The 19,906-nt window shown below is 44.5% G+C and overlaps 1 protein-coding gene across 11 annotated transcripts in view; it reads left to right on the top strand.

The window, feature by feature from the left end:
• Positions 1 to 19,906, top strand: part of FAT3 (FAT atypical cadherin 3) — a 455,041-nt gene that overhangs the window by 105,763 nt on the left and 329,372 nt on the right. For all 11 annotated transcript variants that reach the window (XM_083609369.1, XM_083609376.1, XM_083609374.1 and 8 more), the window contains exon 2: positions 3,989 to 7,297. In XM_083609369.1, the coding sequence (XP_083465495.1) occupies positions 4,006 to 7,297 (3,292 nt within the window). In that variant the 5' untranslated portion in view covers positions 3,989 to 4,005. The remainder of the gene's footprint in view (positions 1 to 3,988; positions 7,298 to 19,906) is intronic.

Here is a 19,906-nt window from a genome sequence, read left to right as displayed (position 1 = left end):
TGTGATCTGACCGGGGTGCCAACTTGAATAAAATATTGGGGGGGGGGGAGGTAAGCCTTGCCCTCAATATTTTATTCAAGTTGGTACCCCTGGTCAGATGGACCATGGACACCATTTGAATGGCAATGCCCATCAACTTTTGGGGGCCCAGCCCCCTCAAATATTTTATGGGGGGGGCAAAGGGACCTCGGCCCTTAGAAGTTGGCCTCTGTAGACCTGGTGCTTCTGTTCGTGGCTGAGGCCAGGAACATCCATTGTATTCGCCACCAAGATGGTAGGGAGAAAAATGTCCTCTGTGTAGCAGATGGCCCAAGGTCCACAGTAATGGTAGGAACAAATTTACCACTTCGCCATTGTGAATCTCCAGCTCCGTGGTCCATGTCTCTTGGCAGCTGCAGAGGAGGTTAACTAATGCCAATCTCCCCCTGATCTCTTTCCTTTATAGCAGAAAGGAGAAGGGACCATAGGTCGGTTGTTTTTGGTGACATCCCAGAATTCACATGTTACTTGTCATCAAGTCAGTGATGGTGGGAACAAAGTGGATTCCCCCCCCCCCCCCCGTACACTGCTTAGCTGGTGGAGCAGTTTCTCTGTATAATTCCAATAATGAGCTAGTCTCTGGCATGCTGTTCTGTTTTCTCTTGGCTGGGCTTATTGTTTTTGCCGCTGCTATTGATTTTGCTATTTTTATTTTTTGCATATTTGTGTACGTTTTCAGTGTTCTGAAATTTACTAGGCTGCCGTGGGAATTTTATTGAAGGGTTGGGTATGAATCCCCAAAATAAAGAAATGCAGTTTTTTTAAAAAAATGCTCCTCTGTGAACGTTAGGGATGTAGAAAGGCAGCGATTTCCCTTCCGATCTGTATTCATTACTGTCAGCACTGTTTTCATCCTACTGTTTCAGTTCAGTTTCTGCCAAATATTTGTCTCACTGTCAGCTATTTAATGTGAGTTATACAGGTTTTCCCAGAGGGTAGGACCTTAAACAAGATTCAGATAGCAAGAAAGAGGATTTTGGCTTAATGGAAGGAAGAACTTGACAATGACATGAGCAGCTAGATCAGGAGGAACCAATGTGTTGCCCTCCATAAGTTGTTGCAATCCAACTTCAGCTTCAGCCAGCATGACTAGGGATGATTGGGGTTATAGTCCAACAGCAATTGGAGACTACCATGTTGGCAGCCCTGCTGGTCAGTAATCACACAGTTCAAAGATGGAGCTAACTCTTTATCAGCAAAAGCACAGTCTCCACAGACTTGACTGATTCTCAGGCCTAATGAACAGAGCAGCTCATTCCCAGTGGTCTTCCTCCATGAAAATCAGTTGCAGAGACTGAAAGTCCCTACCTCCTCACCAGGGCTTTCCCCAAGCATCTGAGACCTTGCCTGCGTGCAACCCTGTCTCCACCCTTTTCATGCCTCTTCTGGTTCTGGGTTAAAAGCAGAGATAAGATCTTGTTGCAGCCAAAGACACCCGTGACTCTTCATTAGCCTGACTCATCTCTTTGTCTTGGCCTCCCTCATCCCCATCTTCTGCTTCAGCTTCTGTCTCTGATTCTGGACTTCTCTCTGCCACAGACTCTCCCAGCTCACTAAGTCCTGTTGCCTCTTCAGCTTCAGACACCTCCCCTCAATCTTCTCCCACTTCATTGTCCTACCACCACACCCTGGGCTGTGCCATCTTTCTTTGGTGGTTTCCCACCTGGTTCCTCCCACCTTTCCTCTACATCCAAGCAGTCCACTATACCCTGAGTGAGACAGTGCAACAGACTGTCCCAGAAGGGGGTGGACCTGCCTTCATTTTTGACACTTTTTAGCAGTAGATGGATGACCACCTGTCAGAGATGTTGTAGCAGTAGATTTTCTGCCCTGTCAGGTGTTGAACTAGAGGACCTTTGAGGTCTGTTCCGCTCTATGATTCCCTGAATGCTTTCTTAGTGCCAGTTCAACCTGCCTGACAACATAGCTATACTTGTCGCTTTCCCTGATACCACCAGCGAAGGAGCCTTGAAAGCTGTGAGGTTCCTGGCTGCTCAGACTTGCCAGGGATCAATACAAGGTGGAAGAAAGGAGTAATGTATGAAAGTAAACAGTTTGAAAAAGCTGCATGTCTTGACGAAACACACAGGAGAGTTGATCAGGTATTATTGATTAATGCGCTTTGCAGTTGAATATAGACTGGGGTCGGAGCTAAGGTGCTTTGTGGGAGTGTTGTAACATCATTGCAATAAATCGATTTCCACTAGTATTTAAAAACCAGCAGCGGAGTTACAGAATTATACTCAGTTTGAAAGGATGACTGTGGTCTGAAATCATGCCATAAAAAATTGTGTGCAGCTCATAGAAATTTCCACTCTTATCAGAGGCAGCTTCCTCTCTTTTCTGCGCCCTGCTATTTTTGATGTTGTAAAGTCTCACTAAAATTATGGCCACTCCACTGCCAGTGTCATAGATGAGCGTTCATGGTGTATAGCAAACAATGGGTGTTTTCATAACTGAAGTCCATTAGCTTGTTTCATGGAACAAGATAACTGAGTGTCCGAGCTTCAGGGAAGCATCAGGAATCAGTAGGGAACAAGGTGCTTTTCACCAAACAACCTAACCTGTGATTTGTTCTTTGTCCAGCATATCCTTTGTAAATTGAATAAGAAGAGCACACTGTCTTGGTGAAATATTGGCTGTCGTTATTTATAGGCCAGAAAAAATATTTTCCTGAAATTAATAGCATAAAAAACCCCACACAGGGGGATTACTTAAACAGGAGAATTTATCCTAGGGAAAAGTTTGGAATGGCAGCCTTCGAAGTCACATTTAAATTTTTGTTAGGAAAAATGTTCCATCATTATGTGGGACAAATTATATGGCGAGGGAAGGTACATGGTCAGGGTCAGATCCAGGTTTGTGATCCCTCCCACCCACCAAGTTGTGTCTGATGCCCCCAACATTTGGTGATGCCCACACACACCCCAGCAACAATGGGCTTACCAGTGCCATTAGGCAATGGTAGTGAGCTTCCCATCATCCAAATTATCTTTAAATGCCTAGGAGGATTGCAGATAATTTAAAACGTTAGACAGCTTGCAGTTGATCTCTGATAAGTAGAAGCAACTGGGATGTGCAGGTGGGTGGGCCCAGTCTATAGCAGGCATCAGCACTGGTGGACCCTCAGTAGATGCTTAAGGGTGATAGGTACTGACACCTCTCCTGTACATATATTTTAGGAAGGTCTGGGGCTGCAGTCCTACGCACTCTCTGTACATGACTGCAGTGCACTTTGCTCGTAGAGGCCAGGGCAGCTAGGAGCCAGGGTTACTGGGCAAGTTTTGGCACCACCACAACATTGCAGCAAGTTCAGCTCTTTGCTTTTCCCCATGTGAGTGAATGACAGTCCTTCGTGCATGCGAGAATAAAGGATGCGTTTTCAGTTGAAAGTAGAACTTCACCCATGCTTTTGGTGGTCTCATTGGCTGGAGGAGGTTCCCATATATCTCCCAGACTTTTTTCCCTTATTACAGCTTATTTATAGGTATCTATGGTCGGAGCTGAAGATCTCACTCATGCTAGAGTCGGGTTGAGCAGGTTGTGACCCACCAAGATGTAAACCTGTCATATTTGCTCATCGAAAGTTGATTTATGTTTGTGGTCAACCAGCTATTCTGCAACATGGGTTGTTCAGGTTTCTCTAGAACAGCAGTTCTCAACCTGTGGGTCCCCAGATGTTGTTGGACTACAACTCCCATCATCCCTGAGCTCTGGCCTTGCTAGCTAGGGGTGATGGGAGATGTAGTTCAACAACATCTAGGGACCCACAGGTTGAGAAAAGCTGCTCTAGAATGTGATAGACTATTTGGAGAGTGGGGCAGAATGTTGGGAACTGATTTTTTTATATATAAAAAAATTACATAATCTATAAACACAGTTGAATAATGGCAGCATGTGGAATATTTGTCTTCCACTAATCAATGCCTATCTTTTTCTTTTCTTATAGGATGAAAGAATGATGTGATGGAGAGAAATATGGGCCATTGGTCAGGTCCTTTGGCCCCCATGCCTGGCCTAGTCTTCCTGCTTGTTCAGCTTTTGGCCAGCACCTGCCATGGCCTTCAAGGGGCAATGCCATTTGGCTTCCACTTCACACATTCCATATACAACACCACAGTGTACGAGAACTCTGCGGCACGGACCTATCTTAACAGCCAAAGTAGAATGGGCATCACTATGGCGGACCTCTCTTGGGATATCAAATACAGGATAGTGTCTGGCGACGATGAAGGCTTTTTCAAGGCAGAGGAAGTTGTGATAGCTGATTTCTGTTTCCTTAGGATAAGGACTAAAGGTGGGAATTCTGCCATATTGAATCGAGAAATCCAGGACAACTATTTGCTGATAATAAAGGGCTCTGTCCGTGGAGAAGACTTGGAAGCATGGACAAAAGTGAACATCCAGGTTTTAGACATGAACGATTTGCGGCCTTTGTTTTCACCAACCACCTATTCCGTAACCATAGCAGAAAGCACTCCTCTAAGAACTAGCATCGCACAGGTTACAGCAACAGATGCTGATATTGGTTCCAACGGTGAATTCTATTACTACTTTAAAAATAAAGTCGACCTCTTCTCTGTCCATCCAACTAGTGGGGTCATCTCTTTAAGTGGCCGGCTAAACTACGATGAGAAAAACAGGTATGACCTTGAAGTTTTGGCTGTGGACCGTGGAATGAAACTCTATGGTAACAACGGAGTAAGCAGCACTGCCAAACTTTACATACATATTGAGCGCATAAATGAGCACGCCCCAACTATCAATGTCGTAACCCACATTCCTTTCCCTTCGGACAAGGAGCCTACATATGCTATTGTTAATGTGGATGACTTAGATGAAGGTGCCAACGGCGAGATAGAATCTCTTTCTATTGTTGCTGGAGATCCCTTGGAACATTTCCACTTGACTAAGGATGGCAGATGGATGAACGAGTACAAAATCAAAGAGAAAAAGCCCATTGATTGGGACCATTTCCCATATGGTTGCAATCTTACGCTTCAAGCAAAAGACAAAGGGTCCCCTCAAAAGTTTTCGGCTGTGAAACTGGTACATATTGCCAGTCCCAGTAGAGGAAGCAGCCCTGTAAAGTTCGAAAAGGAAACATATGATGTGGCCATCAGTGAATTCTCTCCTCCCGGAGTAGTCGTTGCTATAGTTAAGCTAACCCCAGAACTGCAGGGCGAAGGATATAAATTGTCTCCCAGTGAGGATGCAGAGTATTTTAAGATTAATCCCAGGACAGGTCTAATTACCACTGCGCGCCCTTTAAAAATTGTTGACAAGGAATTTTACGACTTAGAAGTAACGAACAAAGAAGGATACTTGAAAACACATGTTACTGTCAGGATAGAAGATGCCAATGACCACATCCCAGAGTTTACACAACCTTCGTACAGCTCCTATGTCAACGAAAGTGTCCCCGTGGGTACTAGCATTTTGTCAGTTTCTGCTTTTGATAAGGATCGAGGAGAAAACGGCTACATCACGTACAGCATTGCTAGTCTAAATTCGCTCCCCTTTTCCATCAACCAGTTTACGGGGGTTATTAGCACATCTGAAGAGCTGGATTTTGAGTCCTCCCCAGAGAGCTACAGGTTTATTGTTAGGGCCTCAGACTGGGGCTCGCCTTACCGCCACGAAAGCGAGGTGAATGTCACAATATACATAGGCAACGTAAACGATAACAAGCCATTGTTTGAAAAGGTGGCTTGTCAGGGAGTGATTTCATCAGATTTCCCTGTTGGTGGGCACATCACAGCGGTCTCTGCTATAGATATAGACGAGTTGGAGCTTGTGAAATACAAAATAATTTCGGGTAACGAGCTGGGATTTTTCTACCTGAATCCAGACTCGGGGGTTCTCCAGCTCAAAAAGTCCCTGTCTGGCGCCGGCGTGAAGAGCAACAACTTTGGACTTAGGATAACAGCAACCGATGGGGAGAATTTTGCCGATTCCATGTTCGTCAACATCTCTGTGGTTCATGGGAAGGTGTCTTCTAAAACCTTTAGCTGCCGAGAGACCAGAGTTGCTCAGAGGCTGGCGGAGAAGTTGCTGAAAAAGGCTAAAGCCAACGTGAAGCTAAATTCCGAAGACGGCTTCCTGGATTTCTATTCCGTGAACAGGCAGGCCCCACATTTTGACAAATCCTTTCCTTCTGACGTATCCGTCAGAGAGGACCTTCCCGTTGGGGCCACCATATTCCAAATCAAGGCCTATGATGCCGATTCCGGCTTTAACGGGAAAGTGCTGTACACCATATCAGATGGCAATACAGACAGCTGCTTTAACCTTGAAGTGGAGACAGGGCTGCTTAAGGTCCTTTTGCCCCTGGATCGTGAAAAAACAGAGCTATATCTCCTGAACATTACCATTTATGACTTAGGCAGCCCCCAGAAAGCCACGTGGAGATTACTTACTATAACCGTAGAGGATGCAAATGACAATGCACCTCTATTTTTGCAGGAAGGCTACTCGGTTAATATGTTGGAAAGTACTGGTATTGGTGTGGAAATTATCCAGGTAGAGGCCAGAGATAGAGATTTGGGGCCCAACGGGGAGGTGACTTACTCCATATTGACAGACACACAGCAATTTGTTATCAATAGCTCCACAGGAATAGTATACACGGGGGACCATTTAGACAGGGAATCGAAGGCAAATTATACATTAAAGATAGAGGCGAGAGACAGAGCAGAGAGTGGGCACCAGCAGTCTTCTGTCGTCCCTCTGAATGTTTTTTTGGATGACGTCAATGATTGTTCCCCAGCATTCATTCCCCCTAGCTATAGTGTGAAGGTCCTGGAAGATCTGCCAGTTGGTACCGTCATTGCTTGGCTTGAAACTCAAGACCCTGATCTTGGTCTTGGAGGACAAGTGCGCTATTCCTTGGTGAACGATTACAATGGGAGGTTTGAAATCGACAAAGCCAGTGGCGCTATCCGCCTAAGCAAAGAACTCGACTACGAGAAGCAACAGTTCTACAACCTAACCGTGAGGGCAAAGGATAAAGGCCGCCCCGTTTCTTTATCCTCGGTTTCCTTTGTGGAAGTTGAAGTCGTGGATGTGAACGAAAACCTCTACACCCCTTATTTTCCCGACTTTGCCATCATTGGATCAGTAAAGGAAAACTCGCGCATCGGAACAAGCGTTTTGCAAGTGAGCGCGAAGGACGACGATACCGGCAGGGATGGCGAGATCCAGTACTCTATCCGAGATGGCAGTGGGCTTGGACGGTTCAACGTAGATGAGGAAACGGGTAAGTGTTGCTGCAAACTAAACCGGAAGTGTATTCTCTGTGGATTATATCTAATATTAGGCATACTCAGAGGAGACCCATTGAAGCTCATTGACATGACTAACTTAACCCCGTTAATTTCAGTGGGTCTACTCTTGAGTAGAACTAGGTTCTGTATATAACCATGCTCAATCTTAGCCAATGGATGTTAACCCTTCAGGGTGATGGAAGTGTGCACTGCTATCCACATTGGGTGGTGTAAATGGGAGCCACACCAGATGGTTCAATTTTGGATTTCCTTCACAAGGCAGATAAGCATTGGAACCCACAACACTTGATAGTTCTCTTCCTGTCAAGTTAATCTAGAAACAGAAGCTTCTTTCGTGTGCACATTTGCTAGATCAGAGTCCTTCCAGACTTGTGTTTTACTGTGGGTATATTTTGCAACGTATTCTCGAGGCAGCTATAATTTGTTAGTGGTAGACTTGAGTTCTGGGGCGCTTCCTCAATGCTACCACATTATTGCTTTCTGGAGGGGCTACACTGCTGCTGAAGCAGGGAAAAAACAAACCAGAATGTTTGTGGTCTAAGAAGTTACAGGATTTGATTCAATAGAAAGTTGAAGAAGAATAAAAGTTACGGGATTTTTGTGGGATGTTATGAGATATGCACGGATTGGAAATGAAGCAGTGCGACCACCCCAAAATCCTCGTGCACAAGCAACATTGAAAGTGGGATTGCATTTGACCATCCGAAGAGCATCATGGGGGGGAAATAACGTATTTGCAATAAAAAGGCTGTCTCAAGGGGCCTTGGTTAGGGCTTTAAAAATTAGGTGCTGGATATTAAGCTTTGGGCACTGAACAAATGCGTTCTAGCTTTTCTTTAATTATTTCAGCAGCAATGAAATCCTATCTGTCGATCACCATAGCCATGAAAAAGAGTTAATTGCTCAGTTATATCTATCCCAGTGGAGACACAAAATCACGTGCTTTCCTTTGCTGCTGCCCTCTTCTTACTGAAAAGCAAATGGTGGCCTATCGGTGACTCCATTACTGCCAGTGTATTATGTTGTGATAACTGTAAATTATGCAGGTCGTGGTGGTGCTGAGACAGTCGGTGCACTCCTGACCCCATCAAAAACGTGAGACTCTGCCAAATGGGCTTTGGGATGGGTGGAGGAAACATTACTGGGTGTCTTGTTCTCCATGTGTTTTGTTCAATGGAGTTGTTTGGCTTCTTTTAACAAAAAAGGGCAGTTCAGAAGGAACGTTAATTACTGTAGAAATAAGCTGTAGTAGGGTGAGCCGGCTTGATGTTTGAACTTCGTGCTTGTATCAGGTGTCCCTTTTTTATTATGCAAAATGCATTAAATGTACTCATTTTCCAGAGATGATTATGGGTCTGATGGCTTTCAGAGATTTAAATTACCCCCTCACTGCCATTATGGAACATTATCAAAACCGGGAGAAGGAAGGAGTGGAGGGATACAGCCATATGATAAAATTGCAGTTCAACAAGCTGGTTGTTGAAGTATCTAATAGCTGCTGGCGTTAATGGGACAGCTGTGACATTAGATTAAGTGAGGAAATTAGAAAGCATTAGTTTGCATTTTTTCAGAAATTTCATTAAGAGCTGCCTTTGCATTGAGCTTTGCCCCGAGACGAGCTGCGGATCGGCAGTGTGAACTCGCCGCCGCCTCCCCTTCCTCTTGTCTGCTTCTTCTGTGCCAGTGAATAAAGAACCCTTAAAAGCTGGAGATCTATAGCAGAGATAAGGAAACTGTGACCTTCCAGATGTTGTTGGCCTGGAACTCACATCTGCCCTCGGCAGCATAGATGAAAGACAGCAATGGTGGGAGCAGGAGTGGCTGGCCTGGTGGGGCAGAGACAGAGCAGGAAGCTCCCGTCAGAAGGGATGAGACTGCAGTAAGGTTGGGTCTGTGCAAATCCACCAGTGGACCCAATCCAGAACTACACAGTGCACCTACATAGGCCTGACCTTGTTGCCACCTATGTGCAGTCATAGATTGGGCACAGAAACTGCTTGGGTTGCCCTGTTTGGCGGTATCTGTTGGGAGAGAGACGGGAAATGTGGCCCTTTTATTTCTCCTTGACCTCTCAGCTGTTTTCAATAACCACCGGCCATGGTATCCTTCTGGAACAAGTGTCCAAGTTAGAAGTGGGCAGCACTGCTTTGCAGTGGTTTCGGTCCTAGTTGGATGGTCGTTTCCAGAGGGTGATGCTTGGGCAGTGCTGCTTGGCCCTGTGGAGTCTTCAGTGTGCGAGACGTGAGGTTGCAGCGAACCAGGAAATGGGCCTTCTCGGTAGTGGCATCTGCCTGTGGAACGCCCTCCCATCAGATGTCAAGGAAATAAACACTGACTTTTAGAAGACATCTGAAGGCAGCCCTGTTAATAATAATAATAATAATAATAATAATAATAATAATAATAATAATAATTTATTATTTATATCCTACCCATCTGGCTGGGTTTCCCCAGCCACTCTGGGCGGCTTCCAACAGAACACTAAAATACAATAACCTATTAAACATTAAAAGCTTCCCTAGATAGGGCTGCCTTCAGATGTCTTTTTAAAGTCTGGTAGTTGTTTTTCTCTTTGACATCTGGTGGGAGGGCGTTCCACAGGGTGGGCGCCACTACCAAGAAGGCCTTCTGCCTGGTTCCCTGTAACTTGGCTTCTTGCAGCGAGGGAACCGCCAGAAGGCCCTGTTTAGGGAAGTTTTTAATGTTTGATCTTTTTCCCTACCACCACCACCACCACCATCATCATCATTCTGTTGGGAGCCACCCAGAGTGACTGGGGAAACCCAGCCAGATGGGCAGGGTATAAATAATAAATTATTATTATAAATTATTATATTCAGTTTGATCCCCCATGCTGTTTAGCATCTATATGAAACCACTGAGTGCAGGATAGCAAAATAGTAGATTCCCCCAATTTAACAGCATGCAATGAGAAAAGTCCTGCAAGTTTTTTCAGAAGTAAGAGTGGGATATAAATGCAACAACAACAACAATAACCAAATTTCCCTGCTGGGAATTTTCAAGAAGCAGGGAGCAAGCATACCAGCTCCCCAGTAAATACACCGTAGCGGCCCTCTCTGCCCACTGAGTTGGATATCCACACTGTAATATACGCAGCACACTTGCTAATTTGGTTTCAAAGAACAGTCTTTATGTATATAGTTGTCATTCACGGGTTGCTGTGGTTGAAGTACATAATGCATTTCTTTCTCCAAAGGCCTATGATAATTTTTCCATTTGTTATTAAAGCACAAGATGAAAAAAAGTTTCTGTTTGGACTAATTCAAACTGTTTAATCAGACATCAAGATCCCAAGCTCATTATGAAAGCCAGACAGCGCTGTATATACTCTGGGGTCTAGTTTAGGAAAAAAGGCAGTGAAAACATTTAAAAGTCTGTTTGAGCTGCAGCCCTGACACTTGCATTGTGTAAAGGTAGTGTAGTTCACAACGACATGGCCCAGAGATTCAGCTTCAGATGACAAGCACTTTTAAAGAGTTCTCTGTCTGGAAAACCCTACCCCAGAAGATAGCCATAGGACCTCCTCCCTTGTGGCACTCTGTCCCTAGGTGACCATAAAGCTTGTTCATAATGTCACTAGATTATAAGCAAACTTTTGAGTTCTGCAGGATTTGTTGTCAGGTTGGATGTTAAGCAAAGGAGTTGGGGTGGGGTAGGGAACTCGAGGGACACGGGTGGCACTGTGCTCTAAACCACAGAGCCGAGGACTTGCCGATCAGAAGGTCGGTGGTTCGAATCCCCGCGATGGGATGAGCTCCCGTTGCTCGGTCCCTGCTCCTGCCAACCTAGCAGTTTGAAAGCACGTCAAAGTGCAAGTAGATAAATAGGTACCACTCCAGCGGGAAGGTAAACGGCGTTTCCGTGCGCTGCTCTGGTTCGCCAGAAGCGGCTTAGTCATGCTTGCCACATGACCCGGAAGCTGTACGCCGGCTCCCTCAGCCAGTAAAGTGAGATGAGCGCCGCAACCCCAGAGTCGGCCACGACTGAACCTAATGGTCAGGGGTCCCTTTACTTTTACCTTTTAGAGAACTATCTTAGTGTTAAAGCAGGAACGGGGAATCTTTTTTGGTGGCGGGGGTTACACCCTCATTCTTCCTGCCGTTGTGGGCCAAATTTGTCAGGTGGGAAGCCCTGTCACTATGATGTCAGGGTGACACAGCTTTTTGTCAAATGAAGCCTCACTCACAGACTCCTGTTTGATCTTAGAACGGCAGGGATCTAGATTTCATGACCTTGAAAGTGCCAGATTCTGTAACTTGTCTGTCCATATTTTTGTTTCCTAGATAATTAGTTGCGTGTAAAGTATATCTCCACGCACAACAAGAGTCAAGTTTTTCTTATTTAAAGTTCACCTCAAGAAGGGGTAAGGGAAGCATATAGATCCTTGACCACCTGGTCTAGGAAATATGTGCAGGCCACAAACTGCTTAGCCAAAAAGTTGCTGCTTCAAGTTCCTGAAGGTTTGTAGGTGTTGATCGAAGTGCTTTTGATTTTGAAGTTTTTAAAGTGTTAACCTACCCTTGGGCTTTAAAGAGTTATATCCCCTCCTTAAGTGATAAAAACAGCTGGAAATTCCATTAAGCAAAGGTGGGATTTTAAATGATTATAAATTGGGCAGATTGAATTCTTCTGAGCCCGCACAGCGGTTTCATAACACAATTCTAAACTTTCTTATATTAAACGACAGTAGCAATTGAAATGGCCTTAAAGATGGGCTTGCATGAATCGAAATAGAAACTTTCCAATTTGGGGGCTGGAAGTGGGAGGAGGGGGAATGCCTTATTTGCGGCGCCAAATTAACTTGTGCTGGGAACTTATAACACTAAGAAAAGCTTTAAAAGGAGGAGGCGGCGGCGGTGATCGCTTCCTGCTACTGTTTCATCTTGGGGAGATGAGTAGGGTAAACACATTGCTGGAGACAAGCTGCATCTCATTTCAGTCTTTCCAAATGCTTCTGCAGGTATATTTGAGTTGAAGGGTGCTTTCATTTATCATTACCGTTTGAAGGAGTTTGATAAATATGTATGTTTTGCCACTGCCGAGATAGAGTTTCATTGAAAGGAAAATGTAATAAAAATGAAGATTTGGCTGGCGGGGGGAGTGGTGGTGGGGGTGACAACCAGCCAGCCCTACCTTTGTTATTTTTAGCTTCCATTTTTATGAAAGGATGTCTTATCTATGGAACAGATCTCTTGAGGAGCTGCCTGCACCATTCATCCGAGGTTATATTAAATTCTTGGCTTAGTGGTACGTGAGCTATAAAAGGGAGGCTGGATTTGACGTCGTGCTGAGCAGTTTTTAATTACTGGAATACATAGCCTTTCCATATAGCAAGATGCTATATGGAGTGCCAAGTGTGCTATACTCCAAATGCCATTACAGAAGAATTATAATTTTTAAACTTCATTGCGTCAGCTCCTCTCGCTTTGCATTTTTGGAAAGATTGTTCAAGGCATTCATTCTTACGCCATGATGTTGGTGACGTTGCCATCAAGACAGATGGAACTTTACATAACCTTGCCCCCGCTAAGCTGGCAATGCTACCTTAGTGGCAGAGCAATTTCCTTTCATTCAGAAAGATCCCCTGATTTAATCCCACCATCTCTTGTTTAAATATCTCAGGTACAGAGCTGGGCAACTTACCATCCAAAACCGGTTTGAAGTCCATATCGTGATAACTGGCAATATATCGCGAATCACGATCTGTGTGAGGGCTGGGTGATAATCTGGTTTTCAGCATCGTGATACATCATCAACTAAACATAGCTACATATCACAATGTCTGAAATAAGGGTGGAATTATGCAGAGATGAGCAGTTCAGTAAATACAGTGGTACCTCGGGTTACAGATGCTTCAGGTTACAGACTCTGCTAACCTAGAAATAGTACCTTGGGTTAAGAACTTTGCTTCAGGATGAGAACAGAAATTGGGCTCCGGCGGCACAGCGGCAGCAGGAGGCCCCATTAGCTAAAGTGGTGCTTCAGGTTAAGAACAGTTTCAGCTTAAGAACGGACCTCCAGAACGAATTAAGTTCTTAACCTGAGGTACCACTGTACAGTCGTACCTTGGAAGTCAAACGGAATCCGTTCCGGAAGTCGGTTCAACTTCCGAAATCTTCAGAAACCAAGGTGCGGCTTCTGATTGGCTGTAGCCAATCAGAAGCCATGGCAGACATTTGGCTTCCAAAAGAACATTCGTAAACCGGAACACTCACGTCCGGTTTTCGATTGTTTGGGAGTCGGAACGTTTGACTCCCAAGGCGTTTGGGAGCCGAGGTACAACTGTATGCATTTATTGATGATTTTATGGATACCTGGTTGACTTTTATTCTCATGTGCTTTAAAGCACCTTGAAATACTGTTGTTGTTGTTTATAAAAAAGCCTATTGGTTTTATTCTTGTACATTGTAAACTGCCTTGATTTTTTTTTAATAGAAGGGCAGATTATAAAAAAGCAAAACAAACAAATAATACAAGAAGCATGGACCATTCATATAAGACTCACCTGCCTTTAATTACCATCCCCATCCTGTCTCTCCTTTATACTGATACCTGTGCCGTTGTTACTACTACTGCTGCTACTATCCTGGCTCACTTTGCCTTTGCTTAACATCTTATTTCCTTTTGTAACACGAGTAGCGCTCAAGTGTTAACTTTTGACACGAGCAATAAATGGAATTGAGTGGCTAAGAGCACACTCTAGAAACCTCCCCATGTTAAGAACATCTATTTTCCTTTTGACACAATACGTTGGATTGAGTCATTTAGCCCTTCTGCCAGCTAAGTATAAACCGATCAATATTGTCTGAACACGTCTCTGCCCCCCCCCCCCGGCCAAACATCTTTCTCTGGCTAGGGAATTTCCCTGGACTGTTGTATGACTCTTTGTTTGAATGAAAGGGAAAGTAAGGCAAGTCTTGACCCCGAAAGCAGTGCTGGATTCATCCCACCAAGTCCTGTACTGTTGACCTTAGTGTAGCATAATTGTTTTTAAAAGTGTTGGGGGCATGTTCCGTGCTTCGTAAGAAGCACCTCTGTGCTTAAACCCTTGGCGAAATTTCAGTAAAGCGCATCCCGTTCTGTACTGCACAAAATAAGTGTGTGATTAAAAAGCAGCAACAACAAATTGGCAATTGAGTAAGTTCTCTGGCCTTTGCAGATATAAAAAGGAGGAAAACCATTAGCTCTGTGGAACTGACAGAATTAGCAAAATGCATTATTTAAAAAAAAAAAAATATGGAGATTGTCTTACAACTATGTATTATTATTAAAAACCCATGCCAGCGGTTGCACCTAGAAAAGAGGAGAGGGCGGAAGAACCTAGGTTTACAACCCATTAACAATTTATTTTGAGGGTAAAGTGTCACGTTGCCTGCAAACGTGTGTAAGAAAGCCTCGGTAGTTGCTTTTTCAAAGAAAAAGTTCTCGAAAGGACGTGCTTTTGACTGTACAGGGAGGGGAGGCGCTCAGTCCTTCCATGATATGCCGTTTTCCCTCTTCAGATCCTTCCCTTTGCCCCAGCTGCCTTTACAGATGCATGCTTACAAGAATAAAGGCACATCTGGAAATAAAAAAAGAGTTTGGGTTACTGACATTAAGCAGAATAATCACTGGCAAGGAAAGGATTAAGAGCTGCCTCTCCACTCAAAACCATGCCCGCTGGTTTTCAGTTTTAAGAAACTTTCTTGGTCACGCTGGAGTGTGACCAAGAAGACGAAACTCACGGTTTATAGGCATTTTTTGTCCATTGTCCCTACCACACTGTACGTTTGTGTGGGAACATAAAACGTGGGCCTACACCAAATCAGAAACGTTGGTTCCGCCTAGGTCATAGAATCACAGAATTGTAAGAGTGTCATCTAGCCCAACCCCCTGCAATACAGGAATCTCAACTAAAGCATCCATGACAGATGGCCATCCAAGCACTGTCAGCAATGTCTACATCAAAGGTCACCAACCTTTTTGGACCAAGGAAGACATTTCGATTTCTGAGATGGTGCTGAGGGCCCCTGCCACAGAATGACTGCCAAAGGGGGCATGGGATAAAACAAAATTAGAGTGTAGTCCATGGGTAGGCAAACTAAGGCCCGGGGGCTGGATCCGGCCCAATTGCCTTCTAAATCAGCCCATGGACGGTCTGGGCATCAGTGTGTTTTTACATGAGTAGAATGTGTCTTTTTATTTAAAATGCATCTCTGGGTTATTTGTGGGGCATAGGAATTTGTTCAATCTCCCTCCCCCTCAAAATATCGACTGGCCCCCCGCTGAAAAAGTTTGCTGACCCCTGGGTCGTTGCCCCCTTCCTGCACAACTGCATGCTTACCATAGGAAGTCAGCTTTCTCCTGCTGTTCCTGATTCTAGAGACATAGCTGTTGACGGCACAAGAACCACTCAGGCAAGAGGAAAATGGATTGAAAAGGCTCGTTTGTTGTAGCCATGAACAGGAGCGGTTTAAAGGTTCTAATTGCTAGTGGCTATTTGGCGTGACGGGACGCGGGTGGTGCTGTGGGTTAAACCACAGAGCCCAGGACTTGCCAACCAGAAGGTCGGTGGTTCGAATCCCCGTGATGGGGTGAGCTCCTGTTGCTCGGTCCCTGCTCCTGCCAACCTAGCAGTTTGAAAGCACATCAAAGTGCAAGTAGATAAATAGGTACCGCTCCGGCGGGAAGGTAAACGGCGTTTCCGTGCGCTGCTCTGGTTCGCCAGAAGCAGCTTAGTCATGCTGGCCACATGACCCGGAAGCTGTATGCCGGCTCCCTCGGCCAATAAAGTAAGATGAGCACCGCAACCCCAGAGTCGGCCACAACTGGACCTAATGGTCAGGGGTCCCTTTACCTGTTTGGCGTGATACCTAAATGGAAACTCCACATTCAGAAGTATTGTATATTTGAATATGTTGCTGCAAAACATGAGTTAGAGCTATTGCCTTCAAACTCTGCTTGTGAGCTTCCCAGACATATCTTTGTGGGAAGCAGAATTCTGGACTAGCTGGGTTTTTTCTTGCTTTTAACATGTCCCCGTGCAGCTCCCATTCATTTCAATGGGATGTGCAGAAGACGTTACTGGAAATTTTCCTTTCACATCACAGTGCCCTCCACCTGTCATTCTTCAAACTGGGGGGGTGATGGGGTGGAATCGTCAAGGCGTCTTTTGGGCTGACAGATGGTTGATTTCAGAACTGAAAATTAATTTTAGAACTGCTTGCTCTATCAGTTTGTTTTTAAGTAAGACTTGTGTTAAGATGCCCTTGCATGTTTTACCGTTTTGCATTGCAGTTGTTCTTGTTTATTCATTTGTAAGTCACAAGAGGCAAGGTAGAAATTTTAATGATTTTTTATTTTTAAAGAACAGGAATGGGCCTGGAGCAAAGTCCTCTTGTACTTCCCTGAAGGAGCCTAAAATCCTTTGTCAATTTTTGAAATCGTGGCTCTTTAACAGAACCACCAGTGTGCTTATCTCGGTGCCCTCTTAAGAAGGTGAATCCCTTTTCCTGTTAATATTCTACTAAATAAATCGAGTTAGCATAATAACCTAATCACAAACACATTGATCTATCTCTGGGCTGTTTCTAGATGCAATAAAATGCAGTTAAGTAGGAAAAGGGATGGTTCAATATTGTACAGCGTGTTTCCCACATCTCTCCCTTTTGTGGGACAACCCTCCCGCCTCAAGCCTTGTACGTGTCTCCCACCAGAAACTTTCTGGTGAATCTTGTGAAACTTGTGAATCTTGCTGCTGGGAGAAAAGAGTAGAATTGATTTGGGATGAGATGAATAAGTATGGAGAGGAGGATGAGCAAGTCAACTTCGGAAGCCATTGCAGTCAAAGTAGAGTTGACTTGAGAGGTGAGAGTTAGGGCTGGGCGATATATCAATATATTGTCCAAAACAGGTTTGAAGTCCGTATCGAGATACTGGTTTCATAACGTGTGTGTGTGCTATGCAAAAATCATAACATTGGAAAAACCATGAAGCCAGCCAGTGCCTTTACATAGCTCCATCCTTATTTCAGATATTGTGATATATCGGTTTATCGAGATGTTTAGCTGTTGATATATCACAATGTTGAAAATCAGATATTGCCCAGCCCTAGTGAGAGCAGAGACTGGGCAGGAGTGGATGCTTGGCCTTAATGCTGTAGCCATCTTTGTTAACAATGGTTTATGAGGCCCTGAATCATAATCCGATGTGGACCGTTTTCAGTAGACTCTTCCACTCATTTACTCATTCTAGCTCCCCACCCCAAGGTGGCAGCAGCAGTTTCATGGGTGAATTGAGGGGAAATTGGGGGACAAATCAGCATAGTGAAATAGTTTTAAAGACCAAGAGAAAACTTGTAAATGAATGATAAATTAGTTGTTGATATGAACCAGCTAGTGCTGCTGTGGATATTTGCGAACACCGAAGGCTGCATTAACGACAACAGCAAAAAAGGCTGTGTCAGCCGAAACTGGTCGAGGGCGACAGTATCTTGCAATAATTTTTGAATCGGTGAGGCAGGGAGTGTGAAATAATGATCTACAGTGGCGCTGTGGACTGCAGGTCGCGTTCTGCTGCGGAATCCCGGTTGCACTGCCACAATCACTTTGGCCTGGAATATAACCTTGACAAGCCTGTCTGAGGCTGATGAATGGGGAGTCCGAGAGCACAGTGAAGGTATTCTCATTAGATAGGCAATTTCGCTGTCCTTTTATCATAGAATTATAGGGTTGTAAGTTGTAAGGAAGCAGACGGCCATTCAGCCGTGCACATAACAACACCTCAGATTAATCCACCTCTTTGCCATTGTGTGGCTTGCCTCACTTAAGAACACAAAAAAACCACAACACAACACAACAGAGGAAGGAGGAAATAAATCTACCCCAGTGCTCTTGAAATGGTATAACAACATTTTAAAGCAAATAATTTATGATACAAATCCACCCCCACACATTATTTTGAGAGGTTGCTTGGGATAGAATACAACCAAGTTAGCTTAAGGCATTCAGCAGTTTCATTTCCCCATTTATTTCGGCAGGAGTAAATCGGACCCCAATAACCTGGTAAGTTAAGAGTAATTTATTTTTTGAAATATGGAGAAAGTGGTGGGAGTTATGAAAAAGCACAATACAACTACACCCATATTCAATGAAAAATGGTGCAAGACCTTCACATAGACTGCTAGTACCAATCCCTGTGGAGTATTGCTATAATGGAAAAAATAAGCCATCAAGTAGGCTTGTACAAGGGCATGTCACACCTGGCTCCTTTTATATGATATGCCCTTATTTTATTGCATATACATCACAAAGAGCATTTACAAAACGTCCAACACTCCAGGCCTGGAGTATTTGGCGAAATCGATGCTTATTCTATATAGAGCTGTAGTCATTCACAGGCTGTGAGTTTTCTATGTGATCTGGAATGGAAGGAGGAAGGTGGTTAATTTCATATTTGTAAGCCATGGCACATACGTTATTGTTTTGCTCTTGTTTTTGTTGTATTTTAGAGCACAATGTTTTCTTTTTTTCTACGCTGAAAGAAACCAATAAAAATAATTAAAAATAATGTTTATATTTACGCAGGGTGGGGCTGTGGCACTCATCTCGCTTTCAGGCTGAGGGAGCTGGTGTTTGTCCACATACAGCTTCTGGGTCATGTGGCCAGCATGACTAAACCGCTTCTGGCACAGCATTCACCATGACGGAAGCCAGAGTGCACGGAAACGCCGTTTATCTTCCCACTGCAGTGGTACCTATTTATCTACTTTCACTGGTGTCCTTTTGACCTGCTAGGTTGGCAGGAGCTGGGACAGAGCAACGGGAGCTCACTCCATCGCGGGGATTCGAACCGCCGACCTTCCGATCGGCAAGCCCAAGAGGCTCAGTGGTTTAGACCACAGCACCACCCGCGTCACACACACACACAATAGATCATATCATACCCAGTTTTTTCACTTCATTAAACCTATATCCCCTTTCCTCCTAGAGGAGTCCAAAGCCAGTGTTTTGTCAGGTCTGTTTGGGTTCCAATACTGAACAAATGGGTCCACATTTTGCAGTTATTTCAAGCGACTGCTGGGATCTACAAGAACCCTGTGTGTTGGATGCAGGAACACATTTTAAAGTCATGTTTCCCTTGGACCTAAGTGTTCTGTGCAAAATGTACTTAGCAGGCAGATGGTTAGTGAAGACTTTTCTTGATGTTTCTCATGAGTTTCTTGCATGACTGAGAGGATACAGATTTCATAACTAAAAGTAGAATAAGTGTTGAAAACTCTGAGAGCTGGGAATTGCTGGGTTTTCTTTGAGCCATGCTTAACTCTTCCCAGTGGCCCAGAAGGACTTGAAGCCCACACCTCAGAGACCTGCAGTTGTTTATGTTATGTACTGAGTTGAATAGGATCCAAACTGCAGCAGTCTGATTGGTCCTAGAACAATAGGATCCAAAAGGCAGCAGTCTGATTGGTCCTAGAACAATAGGATTCAGAATGCAGCGGTCTGATTGGTCCTAGAACAATGCAGCAGTATGATTGGTTGGCAGGAACCTCCCAATCATGCTCCAGATAGAAGTGAATCCAC

Source organism: Podarcis filfolensis (genome assembly GCF_964270895.1).
Source record: "Podarcis filfolensis genome assembly, chromosome: 4".
Classification (NCBI taxonomy): Eukaryota; Metazoa; Chordata; class Lepidosauria; order Squamata; family Lacertidae; genus Podarcis; species Podarcis filfolensis.
Note: the sequence above shows the minus strand (reverse complement) of the source record. Positions and strands in the feature narration are given on the sequence as shown.